This window comes from Phalacrocorax carbo, chromosome 15 (genome assembly GCF_963921805.1).
Source record: "Phalacrocorax carbo chromosome 15, bPhaCar2.1, whole genome shotgun sequence".
NCBI lineage: Eukaryota > Metazoa > Chordata > Aves > Suliformes > Phalacrocoracidae > Phalacrocorax > Phalacrocorax carbo.
This window is the reverse complement of record NC_087527.1, coordinates 4282246-4303830: the sequence shown is the minus strand read 5'-3', so window position 1 is coordinate 4303830 and position 21585 is coordinate 4282246. Positions and strand designations below refer to the sequence as shown.

At 54.6% G+C, this 21585-nt stretch overlaps 2 protein-coding genes across 8 annotated transcripts in view; one reads left to right on the top strand and one right to left on the bottom strand.

Annotated features, from left to right (window-relative positions):
- NF2 (NF2, moesin-ezrin-radixin like (MERLIN) tumor suppressor) overlaps window positions 1–14647 on the bottom strand; it is a 47557-nt gene extending 32910 nt beyond the window's left edge. For 6 of the 7 annotated variants that reach the window (XR_010375357.1, XR_010375358.1, XM_064466732.1 and 3 more), the window contains exons 1-4: window positions 14454–14646; window positions 3994–4119; window positions 2814–2936; window positions 485–568 (exon numbers count right to left, since the gene is read on the bottom strand). Coding sequence is in view for 5 of the 7 variants with exons in the window: in XM_064466732.1 (XP_064322802.1) it covers window positions 485–568; window positions 2814–2936; window positions 3994–4119; window positions 14454–14567 (447 nt within the window). In the remaining 2 variants the exon portion in view is untranslated. Of the gene's footprint in view, window positions 1–484; window positions 569–2813; window positions 2937–3993; window positions 4120–14453 lie in introns of all 7 variants that reach the window. The other variant, XM_064466733.1, reaches the window with a different exon arrangement.
- Window positions 14648–18568: 3921 nt separating this feature from the next.
- Window positions 18569–21530, top strand: NIPSNAP1 (nipsnap homolog 1). The gene is made up of 10 exons (XM_064465881.1): window positions 18569–18705; window positions 19356–19483; window positions 19624–19669; window positions 20001–20095; window positions 20170–20240; window positions 20354–20494; window positions 20653–20684; window positions 20796–20890; window positions 20984–21067; window positions 21156–21530. Exons 1-10 carry the CDS (start codon window positions 18617–18619, stop codon window positions 21218–21220), a joined length of 846 nt encoding a protein of 281 aa, XP_064321951.1. The 5' UTR covers window positions 18569–18616; the 3' UTR covers window positions 21221–21530.
- The last annotated feature ends 55 nt before the right edge of the window (window positions 21531–21585 follow it).

Genomic DNA, 21585 nt, shown 5'->3' with positions numbered 1-21585 from the left:
AACCAAGATAAAGTGAGAAGTCAGGAAGAGCCCTTTAACACTATAGTAACATTTGCATGGCGAGCTGTAGCACTCAAAATAAAGTAGTTATGACAGTGACAAGTATTCTGGGAACGCAGAGATGCTGTGAGTCCCACGGCTGATTTGCCTCTAGCTACAAGGGCAAGAGCAGGGAGGAGATCCAAAAAATCATGGACTTGGGGAATTCACCTGCCCCAGTGGTAAGCCACACCTGCGCAGGCGCTGCGGCCCATAAGCTAAGCACTGGCTAAAGAGTACTGGAAAGAGAAAGCACAAACCAATGTCCTAAGGCAGCCAGAACCAGCTGCACAGAGAGGGTAACAGTGCTAGTGCAGCCCCCTCACTTCCCACGTTTTAACAACTTTCCCTGCCCTTCCCTTCCTCAGGAAGTGGGCACAAAGCACCTCGCCTACTGGCCCACCGCCAGCATCAGCAGGCCCCTGGAAAATCCCCCTGTGCTTACCTTGGCTTGGACAGCATAAGAGGCCAGCAGGACGGAAGCTTCAGGAGGACAGTAGATCTTCTCATCCAAAATCTGCTTCTTCACCTGCACAGCAGCAAAGGACACACAGCACACACTCAGGGGAGCAGTGCAGAGCAGGACTGTCGTAGCAGGTGGTTGCAGTTTGGTTTAACTCCAGCTGTCAACCACACAGTTAACAATTTTCCTAACACTAATTACAATTCAGGCCCAGGAAGTCTCTGATGGCTTGGAAGGGATGGGCTCAGGCTTTCACAGGCCACCTTTTTAGACAGGTTTGTGAGAAGAGCTAAATTTGTATGTGGAAAATGACAGAAGCCATATCCCATTGCTAAAGGCAAGGGTGGGGAAAAAACGTCTTGCATGTGGACACGGAGATAAATCCTCTTAAGGCATCAGCTATGGATTGATAGAACGTCCATACACAACACTAAACTAAAAAAGAAGTTTGCAGCCGAGGCTCTGAGCACACAAAGGTTTTGGTCTGGGCTATTCAGGCTGCATCATGAGCCAGCGCTCACCTGTGCTCAAGGTTAATTCCCTCCAATCCCACCGATAGCAAGGAGAGCTGCAGGACACCTCCGTGGCACTGCTTTTAGCAGCAGGCAAAGCCCCACGCATACTCCCAGGAGAGCCAACGTGCAGCTCCCAGAGTAAGCCGTGGCTTTACATTTCCTGGCTTCTGTGCATTAAAAAATTAAACCTGTCATGTTTGATATTTTTTAGTTTTGCCCACTTAATTTTCCTGAATAAAGACAGGAAAAAAAAGCGTACCATTTCCTGGGAGACTTAAATGGATTGTCACAGAGATGCAGTAACATCAATTTGAATTTATAACATGCTTTGAGTCCTTGCAGTTGGGTACAACATAATCACAGAGGATATTCTCCTGCCTTAAGATAAAAACAGGAGAGTTTGCCAGATTACGTGTGCTCTCGCTTCCCATAGGTGTTCCAGGAGCCCAGGCTCCTCTCATCATCAGAAATCCTAGCAGAAAAGTCATGGTCTGCATTCATAAACTGCAGCTTTAACTGCTTTTCCTCTCTGATTTTCCTTTTCAAAGATGCCAGCAGCACTTTTCCTCATCAAGGATAAAGCCCACAGCAAATGGGATGTTTAAAAACAGCCCTAAGGAGACACTAGTGCACAAGACAGACCTTGGAGATGAACAGCAACAGTCTGCATCTAGAAGTCCTTTGAAGAACAAGGATGAACTCTGGAAGCGTGAGGAGCACCAAGGAGCCGGTGAGCTCACTCATGCCCATCTGAAAGGGCAGGGCACACCAAAGTCTACACTGGTATTTCCAAGGGCATCCAAATCCAGGTTGCCTCTACTTCGAGGTAACAACTGTAAGAATGAGTGTCTTTTTCGTATCTATAAATTAATTTGTTTTAGAAACTTTAAATTAACAGTCACAGAGCAGCTAAAACATCCCAGTGAGTACCTGGGGCTCCGACTATGGCCACTCCGCAGCCTGTAATTGTAGATGGCACAGCCCTTCATAAGAAATAGTTTCAGAAAAATTGATCTTGTCTGAAGGAGGGCTCCTGTGACAGAACCCCTGCCACACAGGCCAGCCCCACTCCCAGCCATGCAGCACTGCTGCAACATCGGCCGAGCCCATTTCTCAGGAGACAATGTTTTGCAGCATACTTTAAATAAAGAAAAAAGCCTGAATAAGTGTTTGCCATGGTTTCCAATTGCTTAAGGTAAGGGCATGAGTTACTGGGGCAGGTGGGACCATTAGGTTTCCCCTTCTACTCTGCTTTTGCCATCAGTCTGATGGAGCTGAGCTTCTGGGATTTTCTTTTGCTCCAAAAAAGGCTGTTTTGCGAAGAGGTGAACTTCACTGGACAGCCTGAACATGGGGCAGGGAGCCCACCCTCTGTTCTCGAGGATGAAATTCCCCTGCTTCCCTACAAAGGCAATTGCCACCCCTCAGCACGACTGATCTCCACACCCTGCAGAGAGGCGGACTCTGCCTCATGTCACCCAGGCCCACATCTGACAGATTCATTTTCCATAGCTACCACACACTAACACTACAAATCACCTAATCATTCCTGACAGCCAGTTTATGAGGTCTGCAAGTCTGGGCATCTGTGACCACTTCACCCAGACAAACCATCTTTGACCTATTTTAAGAAGTTTCTGTTGCTGAAGACAGCTCCCCTCGGAGAAGTGTGAACTTAATGATGAGGATCCACACTCTGCTGAGCAACTTTCTGACCCTGGAACCTTCTCGCACTTCTGCTCATCCCGGCTCCTTCTCCCCCAGCTTGGAAAACAGAGTACTGACAAGGTTCCTACCTGCAGGAAGAACAAGTGCTGTGTGATTTCCTGGACCAGCTCCTCCTCTGCATTCTCCGGATAAAATTTGGCCAGGAAGTGAAAGGTGACGGGTTCCTCTGTTGGAACATCATGATCCAGAACCTGTGTGATACAAAAGCCATTCTCAGCTACTCCTCCCAGCTTCTTCAGTGCCCCGTCTCTCAGAGTCAAGGCACAATTCCCTTCCGCTCAGATCAGCACAGCTTTTGTCAGGCACTTTAGACATCTAGAACAGACGAACCAACCTAAGTAGTTCAGAAACCACAGCTGGAAAAAGACAAAAAACATTTCTGACACTTCTAAGGATGCAAGAAAACAAACAAGGGAGAGACAAACAGCATGCAAAATGAGCCAGCAAAGGTTGATCCTGATCTGCTGTGTGCATGTTGCCTTTCCGAACCTCGCAGAGCGATGCCGTACCCTGCTGTGCCGCCATCCGACTTCTTGTCCTTTCCCTGCACTGCCTCCTCCCATGCTTCAGTGTTGTTCCTCGCTACCTTTCTGTTGCGCTGTCACCACCCAGTTTGTATTCGTGTTAGTTTAAAACCTTGGCATGACACACAAGACACCCAGACCTCCCTCACAGCCTCGACAGCCCTTGGGTTTTAGCGTAACACCCTTTGGATGCAAACAGAACCACATCCATCGCTTCTCCTCATCCAACCACTGCCTCAGCAACTTGGAGGCTCACATATTTGGGAAGCCTTTCCTCCCTTATCTCCATCCTCTTTGCTGTCCTCTGGCTTTCCTTCCCCCTAGCTCTTTATACATCTAAACACCAAAAGAAGCCAAGATGCAACTTCACTTTTCCTCTAAAGGTTTTGTCTTTCCGGGGCTCAGAAGAAAGAATCTGTGTTTCATTTACGTTACAGTCACCCTGAGGTTCAGCATCCCAGCATGGCTGTCCCCAGAACGCCTTGAGGGGATCCAGTGTGCCCAGCCTGGGACTTCCCAGCTCAGAAGGAGCTGGGGAGGGGTATCTCTGCCAACTCTTCCCCATTTGACTTACAGATGCCATGGGGATGAGATTTAAATACGCTTCACCCAGTCCACTTTGGCAGCACATGTAACACAACCTTGGGTGACCAAAGAAAGAGGAACAAAGTTCATTCTCCTTCGCCATCTCTCATGACCCTCTCAAGGGAGATTTGCTTCCAACCTTCTTGTCCATTTTGAGCCAAGCCACCGTATCCTTGATGGTATATTGGAGCCCGAAGAACCAGGTTTCTCGGAGTCCTAGTGTTCTGCATACCAGATCAAACAGGTCCTTCCCCTTCCACTTCACCTGCAGGAAAGCAAACAGGAAGCAGTTACAAAAATGGATGTCTTAACTTCTCCATTTAATCAAATCCATCCTTTTTTCACCTCACAACACCTTTGCGAGTGTGGAGAAGACATCTGGAGAAGGCATAAGGGAACATCCTAATGAAGCATACTTCATATACTTCACCGGACGTCACTGGCCGGTCACCAACCCCCTCCTCATGAGGAAACAGAGACATCATTTTTCCCACCCCTGCAAACAGCACTGTAAATAAAGCCCCGCCCGTTTCTTCCTCTGGCAATCCACTAACATGCCACTGAGGGTCTGGAGGGTCCGTTGAGGTTCCTGTTGAGCCATGCACTGCTACAAGCAGCCTGTTTGCAGCAAGAAACAAAATCCACTCCAAACTGCCCCTCAGTGACTTTAATGTCTGCACCTACAGCCCCAGGAAGCCCTGCCCAAACTCCAGCGTCAGCGACAGGGTTTCACAGAGAAAGGCATAATGTGCTCCTGAAAATTGCAAGTGAAACGGTCTGTGTATGACGCTCGTTTGTCCAGAGCTACCAGCCCTGAGCAGGTAAAAGAGCTCAGGGAAAAGAAAAAACATTACCACTGAAGTCAGTGGTTCTCTCGGAGCATGTTTTGATGGAGTTAAACCGCATCTTCTGCTGAAAATTAAAATTTTTCAGCAGCTCAGGAGCAGAGAAAATTGGTCCTGCTCAAAGACCGTGTCCTTTGAGCAATCTTGCAGGTGCATCTATGTTGTTACTGAAGTTTACTCCTAAAAACAGAAGGCGTTGGGAGGCAGAAAGGTGAAGAGGGACATAAACCAGATGAATCTAATATGCCAAAGCCACTTTGGTCTCCCATCTGCACGGTGGAAGCAATTGCTGGATCAAGACATATGGCCATTACTCTCAAGCCCTGGGGCAAAAGGATCTCTGCTCTACGACTCAATCTAGTGCCACCTGGACAGCATCAATATTAATGCTCAGGCTGGGCAGGGACTGCCGGTGCGGGCGCCGTGCCGCTCCCTCTGTCGCCCACTGCCGCCTTGTGGGCAAAGCCGTTGAGGACAAGCTGCTTGCCTTTCTGCCGGCTTGGATTAAATGAGTATTTCGCTGTTTTCTCCCCCTCCCAGGGTGCACAGCCGCACGCTGACAGCCCCAGCATAGCACAAAGCTGATGCTACCCTCCAAAAACCACCACCCTGGGACAGCTCGCCATGGCTTCTCTGCAATTCATATCAAGTGCTGTCAACACCTCGAGGTCAAAAGCACCAGGACGAGCAAGTTTTGCAGTGTTGTAATTATACAGCCCTAATTTCACCCATTTAGCTAGCCTCCAGTCCCCAGGATGAGCTCCAGCTCAGCAAAGGATGGCTCAGATTGCAGAAAATCTTTTCCTGACTATTGTTTTAAGAGGGAGGTTAATTTGAGGGTTCAGACAAAGCGGAGCGAGACACACTTAAACAGCTGTTTTGTCCCCTTTCTGTAGGGACATAAAAAGAGGCTGCCATCAAAGGGCTATTTCTTAACCAGAATTAACCTGCTTTGCATAAACCATTATTGGCTTTTCTTCCTTTATGTAAAGACCACGTTTCAGCCCGTTGCTTCAGAGGAGCAATCGGCACCTGCACACACGCAGCCCTGCACCAAACCCTTCCCAGGACAGGCTCCTGGCAAGCACCTGCTACCTAGACATCGCTCCACATCCTGCCAGATTAGTGTTTTGAACAATGCCAGAGCAACCCCACAGAGTCGCCCCCAAGCCTGGATTTCCACCGGCCACGGCTCCCCCCCAAACTGCGCTCGCCGCACCGCACCAGTTGGCGCGACCCAAAGGCCTCCTCGCTAAAAGCAAGCCAGCAGCTCGTTTCCATGGCCAGCAGCGAGCATTAAAGCAAGAACTTTGTGTGTTTCCCCTCATGATTTTAATTTGGTGCAGGGGTATTTTATGTGATTGCCACCAGGTTTTACACCACCGCTCTGTCATTGCACGCAGATGTTATGGCAGAAATATATCTTTAATGTTCCTGGCTGAACGGTGCTGAAGTCTCCAACCATAACATTGCACAGACACCCTCCCTGACTGTGCTGAATTACCTTTGTTAAATATATAAATGGAACAGCAGCCACGTTTATTTCAACATACGGGATTTCACTCCACACCTCGGTACTTAAAATAATGATCTGCATTCAAGCAGCATCTTTTGACAGCTGAACTCTGACTGTTTTGCAGACGCTCAGGACCTCAGCCCTCCTTACCCTTACTTGATAGGCCTCCTGTCGTTGAATGGCACATTTCCTTGCCACAAAACACACACAAAAAAAGACCCCCTCCAGGCACAGGGAGACAGAGGGCTGCTGCCCCAGGCTGGGAAGAGCCTGGGGAGAGCCAGGATGGACAGACCGTTCTCCTGCTCTGCACTCAAGCAACACCTGAAGCACAAAGTCGATTTTGCAAACCATTAAGAGCTCCTGGAAACAAAACAAAGAGGCTTAGAGGAGAAAAATCCCCTCCTAGCCATATGGCAGAGCGGCTGGCACAATGCTATAATAACGCTCACTCTCCCAATCAAAAGCTACATCATCACAGTAACCTTAACCCGACCAACGGAACGGAGCCGGATGCGACCGTGTCCCTTCAGTACCCTCGCTCAGCTGCAGGCATCACGTCTTGCATTTGCAGCTTTGCCTTCTCCCATTAGCACGATGGCAAGACCAGCTGTTAGACATATTCAGCAAGTTGTTGAAGGAATATGTGGACGAACTGCTTTATTAGCAGGGTAAGCGCCACAAGGCTGTTATTCTGCAGAGCTGGGATTTATGTTCTTGACTACGCACAGAGCGCTCACAATTTATCAGCAGAGCGTTTTAAGTAAACAGCACTAAACACTTAAAACTCAGCAGCCGGTGGCTAGGATAGAGCAATTCCAGTACAGATTATTGGCATCATCTTTTTCTCCAGCAGAGACATCACATTTGGCATCTATTAACAGGGTTTGCATTATTTATTAACCTGCATCAAGAGCCATTTCCAACTCGCAGGCAACTGGACAATTCATGTTGGTGTACAACCTTTGTGTCAAGTTCCACAACCGCTCTGTAGCTAACGAGTCGATAAACCAGCTGCAGAAATGAGTGGGAGGGTTAGAAGGTCCCCTCGTCACAGGGTGACGAGGAGGGGAGCCAAGCACCTCCAAAAACAGGGCGCAGGAGGGTGCAGCCGTCCTGCACAGAGGAGGCTGAGCAGGGGGTCTACGGAGGAAAGCGATTCCCAAAACCCACTGCATGGGCTGATGCTTTTCTTCCAACGATGTCAAATGGAATTTACTATATGGAAAAGGTAAAGAAAAAAAAAAAAGGACATTTTTAAACTATTTAAAATAACGCAGAAAATGGCTTTTCACCTTAGCAGGTCATCTATTAACTGTCAGTTCTGTGCCAGAGATGAGAGCCCCTGTTGTGACGACATGATGCAGAGAGGCGGACCGAGCCCCAGAAGCAATGCTCAGCTCCCACCACGCAACGTTCTTTCCTTTTACAAGCAGGCTTTCATAAGAGGATGCGACATCTCTGCACCGAAACAGGGAGGGAGGTGGCAGAAAGGTGAGGGCCAGGTAGAGCATCCCTCCACCAGTGACATGGGAAACAACAAATGGGCAGGTGCTCTCTGTCCCTCATCCCACCAGGAGATGCCCGGACAAACCACGAACAACACTTTACAGCTGACATGGAGATAACTTTGAGACTGCAGACTACATTTATTTCTCCTTCTGGACTTGGATGATAACAGGAGCACGACAGACAAACATTTATTTGAATTTAAAGCCCATTTGGAGCAAATGGGGAATCAAATACGCAATATTCTTTCTTTTTTATTTTTTTTAAATAAAGTGATGCTGAATACTTTTGGTTGCCACTTACTGAGCTGAGAGTCAGGGCTGTAAAAGCTATTTTTATTTACTAATGCTACATGACAACCCGATAATGAGCTTTTAATTAAAATCTATTTCTGTTAACCACCGAGGAGGCCAAAAACTTGCCCAGGTGTAACAATGCAGATGGCACAGCCGAACATGTTTTGTGGCACCTGCCCAGGACAGAGCAGGGTACAGGGGAGAACAAGCTGCTGCGGCTCCAGCCAGCTGACTCCGAAGGCAGTGGGAGAGGCGGAGGAGACACCAGCTGATGATGTCCCAAAGTCTCACCTCACCCGTATGCTGGGACTGCACCTTTTAAGAGTTAAAGGGTCAGGTAGCAGCTTGATGCAGGGGAAGAAGCTCCAAGAGACCGAGAGAAGGGTCTTGTTCCTGCAGGGACCTGTGGCTTCCTGTGCCAAGGATGCACGGAGGGAGAAGCTGAACCTTACCCCTGTGCAGGAGCTGACTGCTGGCTGTCACTGGGTGTTTCAGCACAAGCCTGACCTGCACACTAGCATGCTCTGAAAACAAACAGCTTACCCCAGGGAAAGCCAAGCCAGGCTTTAGGAGCCGGTGTGGTCAGCCATAAGGGAGGGTCAGCCTTGCTCCAGCAACAGCAAGTTTACCTTTGAAGGAAGCGAGGCTAAACCACCCGTGCTGCCAAACACCTCTTCCAATCTTAAGGGCTGTTTGATCCTCTAACAGAGTGCTGCCTCCCAGCTTTAAGTGGATTGCTTCTAGGGCTGCTTCCCTGTTCAAGTGCTTTTAATTTCAAAAACCACCTACTTGAAAGCCATGGCCTGTATGAAGAAAAAAAGGAGGTATTAAATAGTATCAAAACTGGAGCGTGTGCACCAAAAGAGAAAGATTTCCTGTCCGAAACACCTTCCCTCCTTCCCCTTTGCAGCAACACACCTCCTCTGGATTAGCCACAGAGACTGAGGGCTAACAGTGAGCGGTTTTGAACCATCTTTGGAGGCAACTGGATAACACGGAGTTTCATAACCAGTTTGGAAGAGGCTGGAGCAGGACATGGGGGATCCAGAGAGTGTTTCAGACACAGGGTGCAGGCAGAGAGAAGCCAGAAAGCATCTGCGTTCATAATACCTCTCAGGTGACACATGCACAGCTTAAGGGAGTGCAGGACCAGACCACAGCAAGCAAGACACCTCTGAAAAAGTAACTCCCAAATGACACTGTTGTGAATCAGCACAATTTCTGACTTTTTTTGGCATAAACCCCTCAAGACAAGAAGTGAAGAAACAGCCCTCACCTGCCTCGTCTCATATTTAAAGAGAGGCAAGTAGGAGCCAAACAGCAGAGGCTGCTGAGTGCTCGCAGAGAGCCGACGCAGGATTGGGACAGACTAAGGAACCAGAACATTGACAGCTCGCAGCCCAACAATTTACTGAAGACCTTTTCATAGATAAGGGAGATTAAAAGCTGTGAGAAATAAAAATAGCTGTTGCTGCCCACAGATTTGTCTTTTCCAGGTAACTTTCTGCCTGCTTGCAGAAGCTTCGCAGCATCGAGAGAGGTCACTGCCCCTACTAGCCTCACCGTGCTGCTGCTAAATGTTTAACTGCAGGTGGAAGGATCTTTATAAAACTCACTCTGAGCATTTGGCAAAGGAGAAGGAAGCGGGGGGCACCCCGCTCCCTGGTTTCCTTCTCTTGCCTTTTTATTTTGATGCAGCAACTGGACCAAGCTCAAACCTCAGCCCTGATTTACTGTGCCAGCTCTTACTCAAAAACTTATTTGGCCCCAGATTTTTGCTGCCAAATCTTCACTTGCTCCCATTTCGGACGATGAGCTCTTGCAGCTCAGCTACATAATTCCCTGTGTCTGTTAACAAAAAGAGTAACGCTGCTGAAATAGGGTCTCGCCTATTTACAAGCAAACAGAAAAGCTTTACAAGCACCCTCATCCAACTGACCCTGCACCAAGCAGGGCACTGGCCTAAAAAAATCCCTTCCAACCAAGATTATTCTCTGGAGAGGGGAACCGCTTAAGCACCAAAGCAGTAACAGGACACGTGTTTACACCAGCAAATACATCAGCCCAAGCTTGCCTCGTCCTGCTGCTTGAACACTTAAGCTGTTTCTCCAGGTTGGCTGTAAAGCTTTTCCATTCATTTTTAACTTACAACTGGCAGAAGCTGTGGCTGTCAAAGGATTAAGGTGGGGAAGCAGCTGGGCAGCTTGCTGCACCACGGTGGAGTGACCATGCCTGCAGGAGTTTCAGGCCCAAGAGCACAGGCACAAGGGAAAGGGCTAAAGAACAAAGCCCATCCTTCAGGAAAGGTGCTGTGGCTCTGGAGCTCGAGAGCCGCTGACCCAACTGACCGATGCAGGAAGGACAACAGGGCAAAGACATGCACAAGAGCAAAAGGAAGGCCGATGGGTTCTCCTGTCAACCAGGGAACCTGGTTCTCGGAGGGAAAAAGCTGCACATGGGAGTGTGAGAGACCAAGCCTGCACCAGCCACGCTACACCCCTGCCATCCCGCTGGAGGGACAGGGTGAACAATGCCTCGGGGGATGGGGACTCAAATATACCGCAGGGTTTTCAGATGTGACACTAGCGATACCAGATAACCGACCACCTCATCTACAGAGACACCACCAAAAGCACCCTTCCTTTGCCACATCGACTGCTTTCATTTGGTTCACGGCCATGGTCACCATCGTGCGCCATCGGGGTGGCACCGGCAGAGGAAACCATCAGGCACAGCAGGCTCTGGGCGCTGCGCTCTGAACAGATACCGAGCCACAAGAGCAAGTCCCACACCCTGGCGAGCTCTGCTTTACACCACTGCCGCCCAAAGTTGCTGCCCAAATCGGGGCTCAAGCCGCATGCCGCCTACCGTGGCGTTAATCACAGGAGAACATCAACGCGAAATGCCTTTCAACAAGGTTCCTCTTGTGCTCCTCTCCGAGCATGGAAAGCTAAGGGACCATGTGGGCTATTTGAGGGTGTTCTCAGGAAGGTGGGGCAGCTAGGAATGGGTTTGGCAGTGGGATTTTGAGAGCTATGCAAACACCTATCCTTCCTCAAGATACCACCAATTTATCAGGTACCAGGCCCAAAAATGAAGACACTCTCTTTGTGCCTTCGAGACTTCCCGAAACAAACCAGAAATCTTTAAAGAGAAAGCCCAACTGTGATTATTAAGCTTCATTGCTGTGTTAGAAAGATTACAATTTCATTTCTATTAATTATTCTTGATTTAGGCTCAATTTAGGGATGACATTTGCAGAGCAAACAGATGCAAAGCAGGTTTAATCTTTTAAAATGCACAACTGGGAATTTCTACAGGGCAGATTGAAAAACTACCACAGAAAACCAAGGTGGCTCCTCTGCAGCTATGGTGGTGCTGGTGGGGCCAGAAGAAGAGAGGGGCAGCTGGGACAGGACCGGAGCTCCACGGCTTGCACCAAGTGACTGTCGGTCCAGCCCTGGGAGCCAGCTGTCAAACCAGAGCAGGTTACGGATTCCGATCACAGCCACTCCGCACACTCTCCTCGAGAGCCAAGGGTGACCTCACCAGCCCCGGCAGCTCGCCGCACTGCCTGGCCCGTCACTGCTGGGCCTCACGTCCCACGGCCTCCGCTGCTTCCAGCCACCCTCAAGGCCCTGAGCCTCCGCTGTCACTGCCCTGAGGTGAGGACGTCACCTCTGCCCTGTGCGGCAGGGCTGGGAAGTCTAACTCATAACAACGCAGAGCACACCTCGAGAGCTCTGGACGAGAGCTCTGAAATAAAGTTTAAAGACAAAACATCAGTTATATTAATCCCACACGGAAGAGTCACCCCAGCAAAGCACTGATCAGTCAGATGTCTTTACCAGCAGCGCAATCGATTTCAGTCCAGGAAGCCACCAGCTAAGCTATGCTGAAGACCAGCACAGGTAGCATTGGCCTCCCCAGGGTGGCCACGCACCCCCTGGACTGCTCACTGGTTAGGCATCCAGCTTCTGGCAAAGGAAAACAGGGGAGAAAGCAATATGGAGATGCTCGGAGCAAGGCTGGGAGACCAGAGGCAGGGCACAGAGAGGAGCAGTGGTGATCTGCAATGGGGCAGAGGGAGGATGGGGGCTTCTGGAAGCAGATGGGACCGAGGGCATGACAAGGAGGCACAGTGGGATGACAAATCATCCTGCTCTGCCTGGGCAACAGCGTCTCCTCCCCAGGGACCTGCAGCCCCGACACGCAGAGAATGCAGACATCTCCCACTGCCCCACCCCACTCTGAGCACCCACCTCACAGCTCCCAAGGCTCAAGCAAACCACGCTCCCTGGGACGGCTGCTCAGCAAGCCAGTCTGCCCAGCAAGGACGTTAGGATGGGCAACCTGAGGTGAAGCCAAGGTGTCAGCATGGATTAGGCAGCAAAACATTCCTGTGCTCCTCCCTCTGCCTGCTCGGCTGCTATTTACTGAGGGGTTTGAATCCCTAGGCGTGGAGCAGGCTCCAGCACACCAGGTCCATGACAAAACCTAACCAGAGGTACAAGCCTGGGACTGGCCTTGCAGCAGAACTGCGGAACCCCCTGCTCGCTCCCTCGGTGGGCCCAGGAGGCGCAGCCATGGCTCCCCAGCCCTGGCTTGGCAAGGAGAGGAGTGCCCCCAGGAGCAGGCTACTGACAAGACCTCCAGCAAGCCACTGGCTCTCTGTCCCTGTCAGCATTCACAGCCCGTGAAAACACATCTCAAGACAGCATGGCAGGAAGACTCCCATGGCGTCTCCTTCCACTAAATCTCCAAAGAGTGTTGGCACAGCAGGGGTTCTGCCCTCTGCCCTCCTGCTCAGGTCAGCAGTCCTCTTTCCTGCCTGAGGAAGCCCACTGCATCAATGCACACACAGATACTCAGACAAGCAGAGTGCTGCTTGCTCCTCTCCCACCTCGCCACCACATGCCTTCAGCCCCTCTGGGTCCCTTCAGGAAGGAGTGCAGTCCTCCCCAGATCACCGACCCTCCCACCCCTCCAATTCCAGGCAGGGCAGCCGAAAGCTCTGCTCCCAGCACCAGGTCTCACTGTGGGCCACTGCAGCCAGGAGCGAGCCAAGCCCTCCCCTGGACCACCCTCCTGTCCCCTCCCTCGCACCAGCCACAGCAACCAGAGGCCGCAGGGCATGCGTGATCCCGGCAGTGTCAGCCTCAGTGCATTTCTGCAGAGTCAGCAAGCCAAGGAGCTTCCCCAGCACCGTACAGCTCTGACAAGGCACCAGAGACCCTGGAGCAGGACCATACACACAGCTTGCAAGCTCTGGCCTTCCTGGAAGCGCAGGGAGGAGAATTCTATCTGCAGCGTCAGGCATTTTTTGGCAGGAAACTCCCCAAAAAGTCCCCTGAAGATGCACAAGTTGCCCGTTCAAGTCTCACCCAAGAGCGGCACTTCTTCATGGCACAAATTCCCTAATCCCAACGTGAAAGGACAAGCGGCCGCACCATTAAAAAAAAAAGAATTCTTTACTTTTCATCATAGATTATTACTGGCAGCCTCGGAAAAACATGCAAGAACGGAGCCAGGACACTTAAACTCTCCTGGCAGCGCAACGGCGGGAAGCTCACACGACTGCTGTCTGAAATAAATCCTTAATCCCTGGGAAAGGCAGAAAGTTCCTCAGAGCAGACAGCGGATTTCATGAGCAAGAAAATTTATGACGACAAACACCCGTTGGCTCACAAGCTCTGGAATTCCATCAAGATTGGGATCAGGCTAATGAAATGCAAACTATTAAATAAGAAAGTTACACTGGGTAGAGGAGGTTTCCCATGTTTGTGTGCTGGGAACATCTGGCCGTTCCCAAACGGCCCTCACCCTCGGTCCGGGCTAAGAGGGCACGGAAGCATGGGAACGCCGCTCTCTGCATCTGCTGAGGGCGCGGAGCTGAACCCCCGCGGGGTCCGAGCCTGGGACACCAGAAGCCCTGGCCTCCTCATGGTGGCTGCTAGGCAGTGGGCAGCCTTGGCTGTGGCGGGGAAAGAAAGCAGAATTATAAGGAAAATAAAGCAGAATTATAACCCGGGCGAAGCGGGATTACAAGGAGGAAAACGACTGAATTGCATAGCCCTGCCCTCCCACCCCTGCGGCCCCCCCGAGGGCCGCTCACCCGCACTGTGCCCCCCACGGGTGGCTGGGCAGCCCTCACGGGTGGTACAGGCCCGGCCCCCACGGGTGGCACGGAGAAGCCCCCCCGGTACAAGCCCGGGCCCCCACAAACGGCAGAGGGGCCCCCACGGGTGGCGGGGAGCCCCCACGGGGCAGGCCCGACCCCGCACGGGGTGGGGAGGAGCCCACGGGCGGCGTAGGCCCGGCCCCCACGGGTGGCAGAGGAGCCCCCACGGTGCAGGCCCGGCCCCCATGGGTGGGGAGGAGCCCACGGGCGGCGTAGGCCCGGCCCCCCCGCCGCCGCCTCCCCGGCCGTCACCTCACAGCTGAACTCCATCTCGGCGTCCATGGTGGCGATGCGCACCGTGAAGGTCTTGGGCTGCTTTCTCTTCAGCGAGCTGAAGCTCATGCGGGAGGCGATGGCCCCGGCCATGGCAAGGGGGGGGCGGCTCAGCGCGGCGGCAGCGCCATGGCGGCGGGGAGGGCCCAGGCCCCGCCGCGCTGCGCCCGCCCCCGCCGCACCGCCATTGGTCCCGCGCCAGCCTGCTCCCGCCCTCACCGCGCCGGTCACGCCGTGCCGCAGCCAACGGGGAGGCCCTGTTGTGGAGGGGAGGGAGCGGGAGCGGCGGTGGTTGGGCAAAGCGGACACCGCTCGAGGGAAGGAGGCGGGGCGAGGCGGGGACACACACCCCACCCGGCGCGGCGGCGGGCTGGAGAGGCGTGGGGCGGGGCGATGGCCCCCCCTGGCGGCGGGCGGAGCGGACGGCACCCCCGCGCCGTGACGCGCATGCGTGGGAGGAGCGGTGGGGGGCGCACCGGGAACCCCACGCGTGAGGGGTTGGGGCCGGGGGGCCGTTATCCGTGACGTGTCCGTGACCCGTGGGTGCCCCGGGGGACTGGGACTGGTGTGGGGTCCCAGCCCTGGGACCGGACTAATGTCAGTGGCCTGCTGAAGAGGGGACGCCACGATGAGGCCAAGGTGAGGGGCGGAACCGGGTGAAGGCTTGGTGATCGCCCCTTGCTTAGCCCACAGCCCCAGCTCTGCAGGCTCCGGTAACGTGCTTCTGCCACTCCCTACGTGGCTTATCAGCTGCCAGAGAATTAGGTCTAAAATTATGCCTTAGGGTCATAGTAAATGGGGTTACATTGGCTGGCGGCCAGTCCCTAGTGGGGTTCTGCTGGGATCCATGTTGGGGCTGGTACTCTTCAACCTCTTCGTAAATTACTTGGGTGCAGGACTTGAAGGATTACTAAGTAAGTTTGCTGATGACACAAAATTGGGAGGAGCTGTTGACACTCTTGAGGGCAGCGAGGCCCTGCAGAGGGATCTGGACAGGCTGGAGAGCTGGGCAATCCCCAGCCGTATGGAGTTCAACAAAGGCAACTGCTGGATTTTGCCCCTGGGGCACGGCGGCCCTGGCTGTACATTCAGACTGGGGAATGAGAGGCTGGGGAGCAGCTCCCCGGAGAGGGACCTGGGGGCTCTGGTCGATGGCAAGTTGAACATGAGCCACCAGTGTGCCCTGGCAGCCAAGGGGGCCAGCCGTGCCCTGGGGGGCACCGAGCCCTGCATCGCAGCGGGGCGAGGGAGGGGGTTGTCCCGCTCTGCTCCGTGCTGGGGCGGCCTCGCCTCCAGTCCTGGGTGCAGTGTTGGGCGCCGCAGGACATTAAAGATATAAAGCTACTGGAGAGGGTCCAGAGGAGGGCCACGAAATTGGTGAAGGGTCTAGAGGGGAAACCGTACGAGGAGCGGCTGAAGTCCCCTGACTTGTTCGGCTGGAGCAGAGGAGGCCAAGGGCAGCCCTCGTGGCGCTCTGCAGCTCCCTCCCGAGGGGAGGAGGAGGGGCAGGGCTGGTCTCTGCTCTCTGGTGACCAATGCCAGGACCCGAGGGAGCGGCCTGGGGATGTGCCTGGGGAGGGTTAGGCTGGGTTTTAGGAAAAGGTCCTTCCCCCAGAGGGTGGTGGAGCCCTGGAACAGGCTCCCGAGGGAGGCATCACGGCACCAAGCGTGGCAATACTCAAGAAGCACTTGGTCAAGGCCCTCAGAGAGACGGTGTGAATTTGGGTTTGTCCTGTGCAGGGACAGGTGTTGGACTCGGTGAGCCTTGTGGGTTGTCCTAATTTCAGCTGGGGTAGAGATAATTTTCTTCATAGTAGCTAGTATGGGGCTAGGTTTTGGGTTTGTGCTGGAAACAGTGGCGATAATGCAGAGATGTTTTAGTTGTTATTACGTAGCACTTACACTGGTCAAGGACTTTTTCAGCTCCCCGTGCTCTGCCGGGTGCACAAGGAGCTGGGACAGGATACGGCCAGGACAAATGACCCCATCTGACCAAAGGGATGTCCCACACCGTATGACATCATGCTCAGTATATAAAGCTGAGGGAAGGAGGAAGGGGGGGACGTTCATAGTTATGGAGTTTGTCTTCCCAAGTAACTGTTATGTGTGATGGAGCCCTGCTTTCCTGGAGCTGGCTGAACACCTGCCTGCCAATGGGAAGTAGTGAAGCTTTTGCTTTACCTGTTAAACTGTCTTTATCTCAACCCATAAGTTTCCTCACTTTTACTCTTCTGATTCTCTCCCCCATCCCACAGGGGGGGAGCGAGCGAGTGGCTGCGTGCGGCTTGGTTGCTGCCTGGGGCTAAATCACGACATGGGTCCCTTCCAACTGAGGACATTCTATGTCAAGAGCCTAGACAGTTTCTAACAGAACACGCTGGGGGAAGTATTTAAACCAAATCAAGAAGCTGTCACCCACTCACAGCTGAACACTAATCACAAGCACAACTCATTGTTGAGGGTTTAGTTGTGTGGCTCCTTTAAATTATAGAAGCGTGAACATTTTTGCTGAACCACGAGGCCTTCCTCCTTCCTCACCTCTCATTTACCTACCCAAACAGCCCCTGTTCATCTCCAACAGTTGTAGCAGGGTGTGCTGTGGCAATTAAGACGCTGGGTACGAAGATATACTAGGACTGATTGATATCGTCATCAATGACATAGGCAGTGGGATCCAGTGCGCCCTCAGCACATTTGCAGATGACACCAGGCTGAGTGGTGCAGTTCACATGCCTGAGGGATGGGATGTCATCCAGAGGAAGCTGGACAGGCTGGAGAGGTGGGCCTGTGAGAACCTCACGAGGTTCAACAAGGCCAAGGGCAGGGTCCTGCACCTGCCTCGGGGCAACCCCCAGTATCAATACCTTATTGTGGCCTTTCAGTACTTAAAGGGGGGCTATAGGAAGGATGGGGACAATCTCTTTAGCAAGGCCTGTTGTGACAGGACAAGGGGTGATGGTTTTAAACTAAAGGAGGGTAGATTTCGACTGGATTTAAGGAAGAAAGTTTTTTACAGTGAGGTGGTGAAACACTGGCTCAGGTTGCCCAGAGAGGTAGTGGAGACCCCACCCCTAGAGACATTCAAGGTCAGGTTGGACGGGGCTCTGAGCAACCTGATCTAGATGAAGATGTCCCTGCTCACTGCAGGGAGTTTGGACTAGATGAGCTCTACAGGTCTGCTCCAACCCAAACCATTCTGTAAGTCTATGATATGTGGGGCCTGGGGGCTTCACACCAGCTATAAAATCGGAGAACGGGAGTAACTTGGTAGAATTCCCTCTCAGCTTTGACCTTGCCACAACTGCTGGGACACCAAACAGGCTCCCCCTTTCCCTGATCTCATGTATCTTGCTCTACCGATTTCTGTCTCATTATGTATTGGGCTTACTGTATGGGTTAAAACGACTTGCTTAAGGACAGTGGAAAACTTACTAAAATTGCGGTATATGTGAACAGCCTGGCATCTCGTCAGCAAAGCATGTTAACAGACAGAATCTGCCTCGCTGCAGGTAACAATCTGGGAACAGTGCATGACAATTGGACTGGGATTGGGACTGGGACTGTACTGGATAGTGGGATGGACTGGGAGCAGAACCATCATGGTGATAATGGAACAGGGCTGGGCACTGGGATGATGGCATGGAGACTAGGACCAGCGCAGGGTTACTGGGAGGGGAACTGGGATCAGTGTGTGGTTACTGGGAGGGGAACTGACCAGCGCGGGGTAACTGGGGTGGGGACTGGGACTAGTTCAGGGTTACTGGGGGGGCCGTAGCTCCGCCCCCCGGAGCAGGGACCAACCAGGAGGTGCCCCTTCTGGCCGGCAGGGGGAGGATGCTGTTGTGGGAGCATCGCGGCCAATCAGACACTGTGCTCTCCCTCTGGCTGTTCTGATTGGCTGCTGGCATGGGAGGGCTATGATGCGCCCCGCCCACCCCGGGCACCACCTCCCCACCCGCAGCCAACGAGGCCTCGCTCTGCAGGTGGGCGGGGCGAGCGGGCGTGGCTCAGAGCGAGAAGGTGTGGCCTGCCAATCAGAATCGCCTTTCTCCCGGCCCGGTCCTGAGTGAGGGGCGGGGCGCCCCGCCAGGGGGCGTGGTTCGCGTACCCCTGCCCCCTCCGGCACCGCCCCGGGCGGGAAGATGGCGGCGGCGGCGGCGCGGGTGGGCCGGAGTGCGGTCCTGGGGCTGCTGCGGCGGTGCGGCGGGTCCTGGGGCACCGGCCCGGCCCGGTGAGCGGCTCCACCGGCACCCCGGCCCGGCCCCGCCCCGCCGCCCTCCCCATCCCGCGGACCCTGCCTGGGTGGGGCGGATTGCGTGGAAGGGTCCTGGGACCCCCCGGGGGGTCAGCGTCGGCCCGGGGATCCCTTGGGGCGGGGGGATCGTTTGGGGGTGCCTTGGGGCTGGGGGGGGCTGCTTTGGGGACTCCCTTGGTGCTGGGGCGCTCCTTTGGGGATTCTTTTGGGGCTGTGGGGGTTCCCTTGGGGCTCTGGGGATCATTTGGGGGCTCTCTTAGTGCTGGGGGGTCTTCTTGGGGGTATCCTTTAGGGCTGGAGGAGGCTCCTTGGGCTGGGGAGGCTACCTGGGGGGGGCTGCAGCCCCAGAGCTGGGGTGGGGGGAGCTGCGGCCTCTGTTCCCCCCCCCCCCCCCCCCCCCCCCCAAACCTGGGTGGCAGTGCTGTAGCCCCTGGCCCTGGGAGGGACTTGGTGAAACCCAGCTGAGCCCCCGAAGATGGAGGGTGCCCCCTGGGAGCTGGAGCAGGTTCAGAGCATGGTCCTTGGTTCCCAGCTCTGGCCAGCCATTCCCAGCCCAGCTGCGGGCATCCCTGGGATGAGGGGGTGTCAGGGATGTGTGTCCCCCCACTGACCCCGCCTTCTCACAGGGGGTACTCGGGGGAGGCTGAGCGCAGCTGGTTCCGCTCCCTCTTCGTGCACAAGGTGGACCCCCGCAAGGATGCCCACTCCAACCTCCTCTCCAAGAAGGAGACCAGCAGCCTCTACAAGATCCAGTGTGAGTGGCTCTGCAGGGGGCCCAGCTGCTCCCCCCCCCGCAACCCGTGGGGACCCCCTGGCTGCTCCCCCATGGGCCTTGCTCCCCTCCCAGGGCATCAGCCCCCACCCTGGCAGCACTGCCCTTTACTCTCCCTGCAGTTCACAATGTGAAGCCTGAGTACCTGGATGCCTACAACAGCCTGACGTGAGCCCTGCAGCGTGTTGGGGGGGTGTGGGGGTGGCTTCCTGGTGTGCCAGTGGGATGTTGGGATGCCCTTTTGGAGTGAGGGGGTGGGAGGGCTCGTGCAGAGCTCTCTGAGACCCCAGGGGGGGCTGTACCACTGTTCCTTGTCTCAGTTTGCCTCCCTGTGAAATGGGCACATCCTCCCCCTCCCAGGGACTGCTCCAGGTCCTGTCAGGGTGGACTCTTCCACAACCCGTCCCCTCGTGTTGGGTCAGGGAGGGCAAACGGGGGTTTCAGAAGGGTTCTGGGGTGTCTGCCTGGCCCCCCAGCCACCCCCTGCACTGCCCCACAGGGAAGAGGTGCTGCCCAAGCTCCACTCAGATGCCGACTACCCCTGTGACTTGGTGGGCAACTGGAACACGTGGTATGGTGAGCAGGACCAGGCAGGTGAGGGTAGAAGCTGCTGGGAGGGCTTTTGGGGTGCTGCCTCCCCTCTCCTTAGCCCCACACTCTCCTTCCAGTGCACCTCTGGCGCTTCTTGGGCGGGTACCCAGCCCTCACTGAATGCATGAACAAGCTGAAGCAGAACAAGGTACCCCCAGGATTTGAGGGAAGCCCCCTGACCTCTGCCCCTTGCCCCAGCCTACCCCAGCCTGGGTTTTGCCTCCCTGCACCCCAAAATCCCCAGCTGTGGCTGTTCCCCAGGAGTACCTCGAATTCCGCAAGGAGAGGAGTCGGATGCTGCTGTCCCGCAGGAACCAGCTGCTCCTGGAGTTCAGCTTCTGGAATGAGCCCCTACCCCGCCAGGGACCCAACATCTACGAGCTGAGGACCTACAAGTTGAAGGTGAGCAGCTTCAGGCTGGACTGTGCCTTGGGGCTTGGTGTTTTGGGGGGCAGCCCCCCCAGATTCCTCCCTTCTTGGTGAGGAGACCCCAAATGGGGGGGAGTGGGCAGGATCTGGCTGCTCACTCTGGAGTTTTCTTTTTCCTTCTCTGTTTCCAGCCTGGGACCATGATTGAATGGGGCAACAACTGGTAGGCGACTGCTTTCCCAGCACAGAGGGAGCCAAGGTGGGAAAAGGTCCCCCCAGAGCAGGGGGGGCCCTCAGACAACCCCCACCCCGTGTTTCTCCTGCCCTGTGCCAGGGCTCGGGCCATTAAGTACCGGCAGGAGAACCAGGAGGCAGTCGGCGGGTTCTTCTCCCAGATCGGGGAGCTGTATGTCGTGCATCACCTCTGGGGTATGTGGGCTCTGTGTCGCCCCTCTGGGTACCCCCAGCGTGGGAGCGAGGTATGAGGTGGCCCCAGGTGCCAGCCCTGTCCCCTCCCTGCAGCCTACAAGGACCTGCAGTCCCGAGAGGAGACGAGGAATGCGGCCTGGAGGAAGAGGGGCTGGGACGAGAATGTGTACTACACAGGTGATCAGGACCCCCCCGCACTCATTGGGGACCCCCAACCCTTGCTGGGGACCCTCCACCCTCACCTCTCTCTTGCTTCCTTTTCCAGTCCCGCTGATCCGCAACATGGAGTCACGGATAATGATTCCCCTGAAGATCTCCCCCCTGCAGTGAGCGGGGGGGTCTGTGCTGCACACCGAGTGGCTTGTTTCCCGCCTGGCTCTCTGCCGGGGGAGAGCTGTGGGGGGTCTCTGCTCCCCTGCAGCTCCTGGCTCTCCTTCTCCCCGCCCCCAGCCCCTTTTTGGGGTGCCCTGGGAAGGGTGGGCATGGGGGGAGGGGTGGGAGCTCCCTGGGGCAGCACTGCCTGTGGGATGTGGGGATGTGGGGGGCGTCTTAATTACTCCTCACGGGCCCCGTGGGTGCCTTTCTCGCTGGGACCCTGCCCCACTGCAGCATGTCGACAATTAAATATTTAATAAACCAAGGCCTGGCCTCCTCTGGGGGGACGGCGGGGGACTGAGGGTGCTCAGCCCATCAGC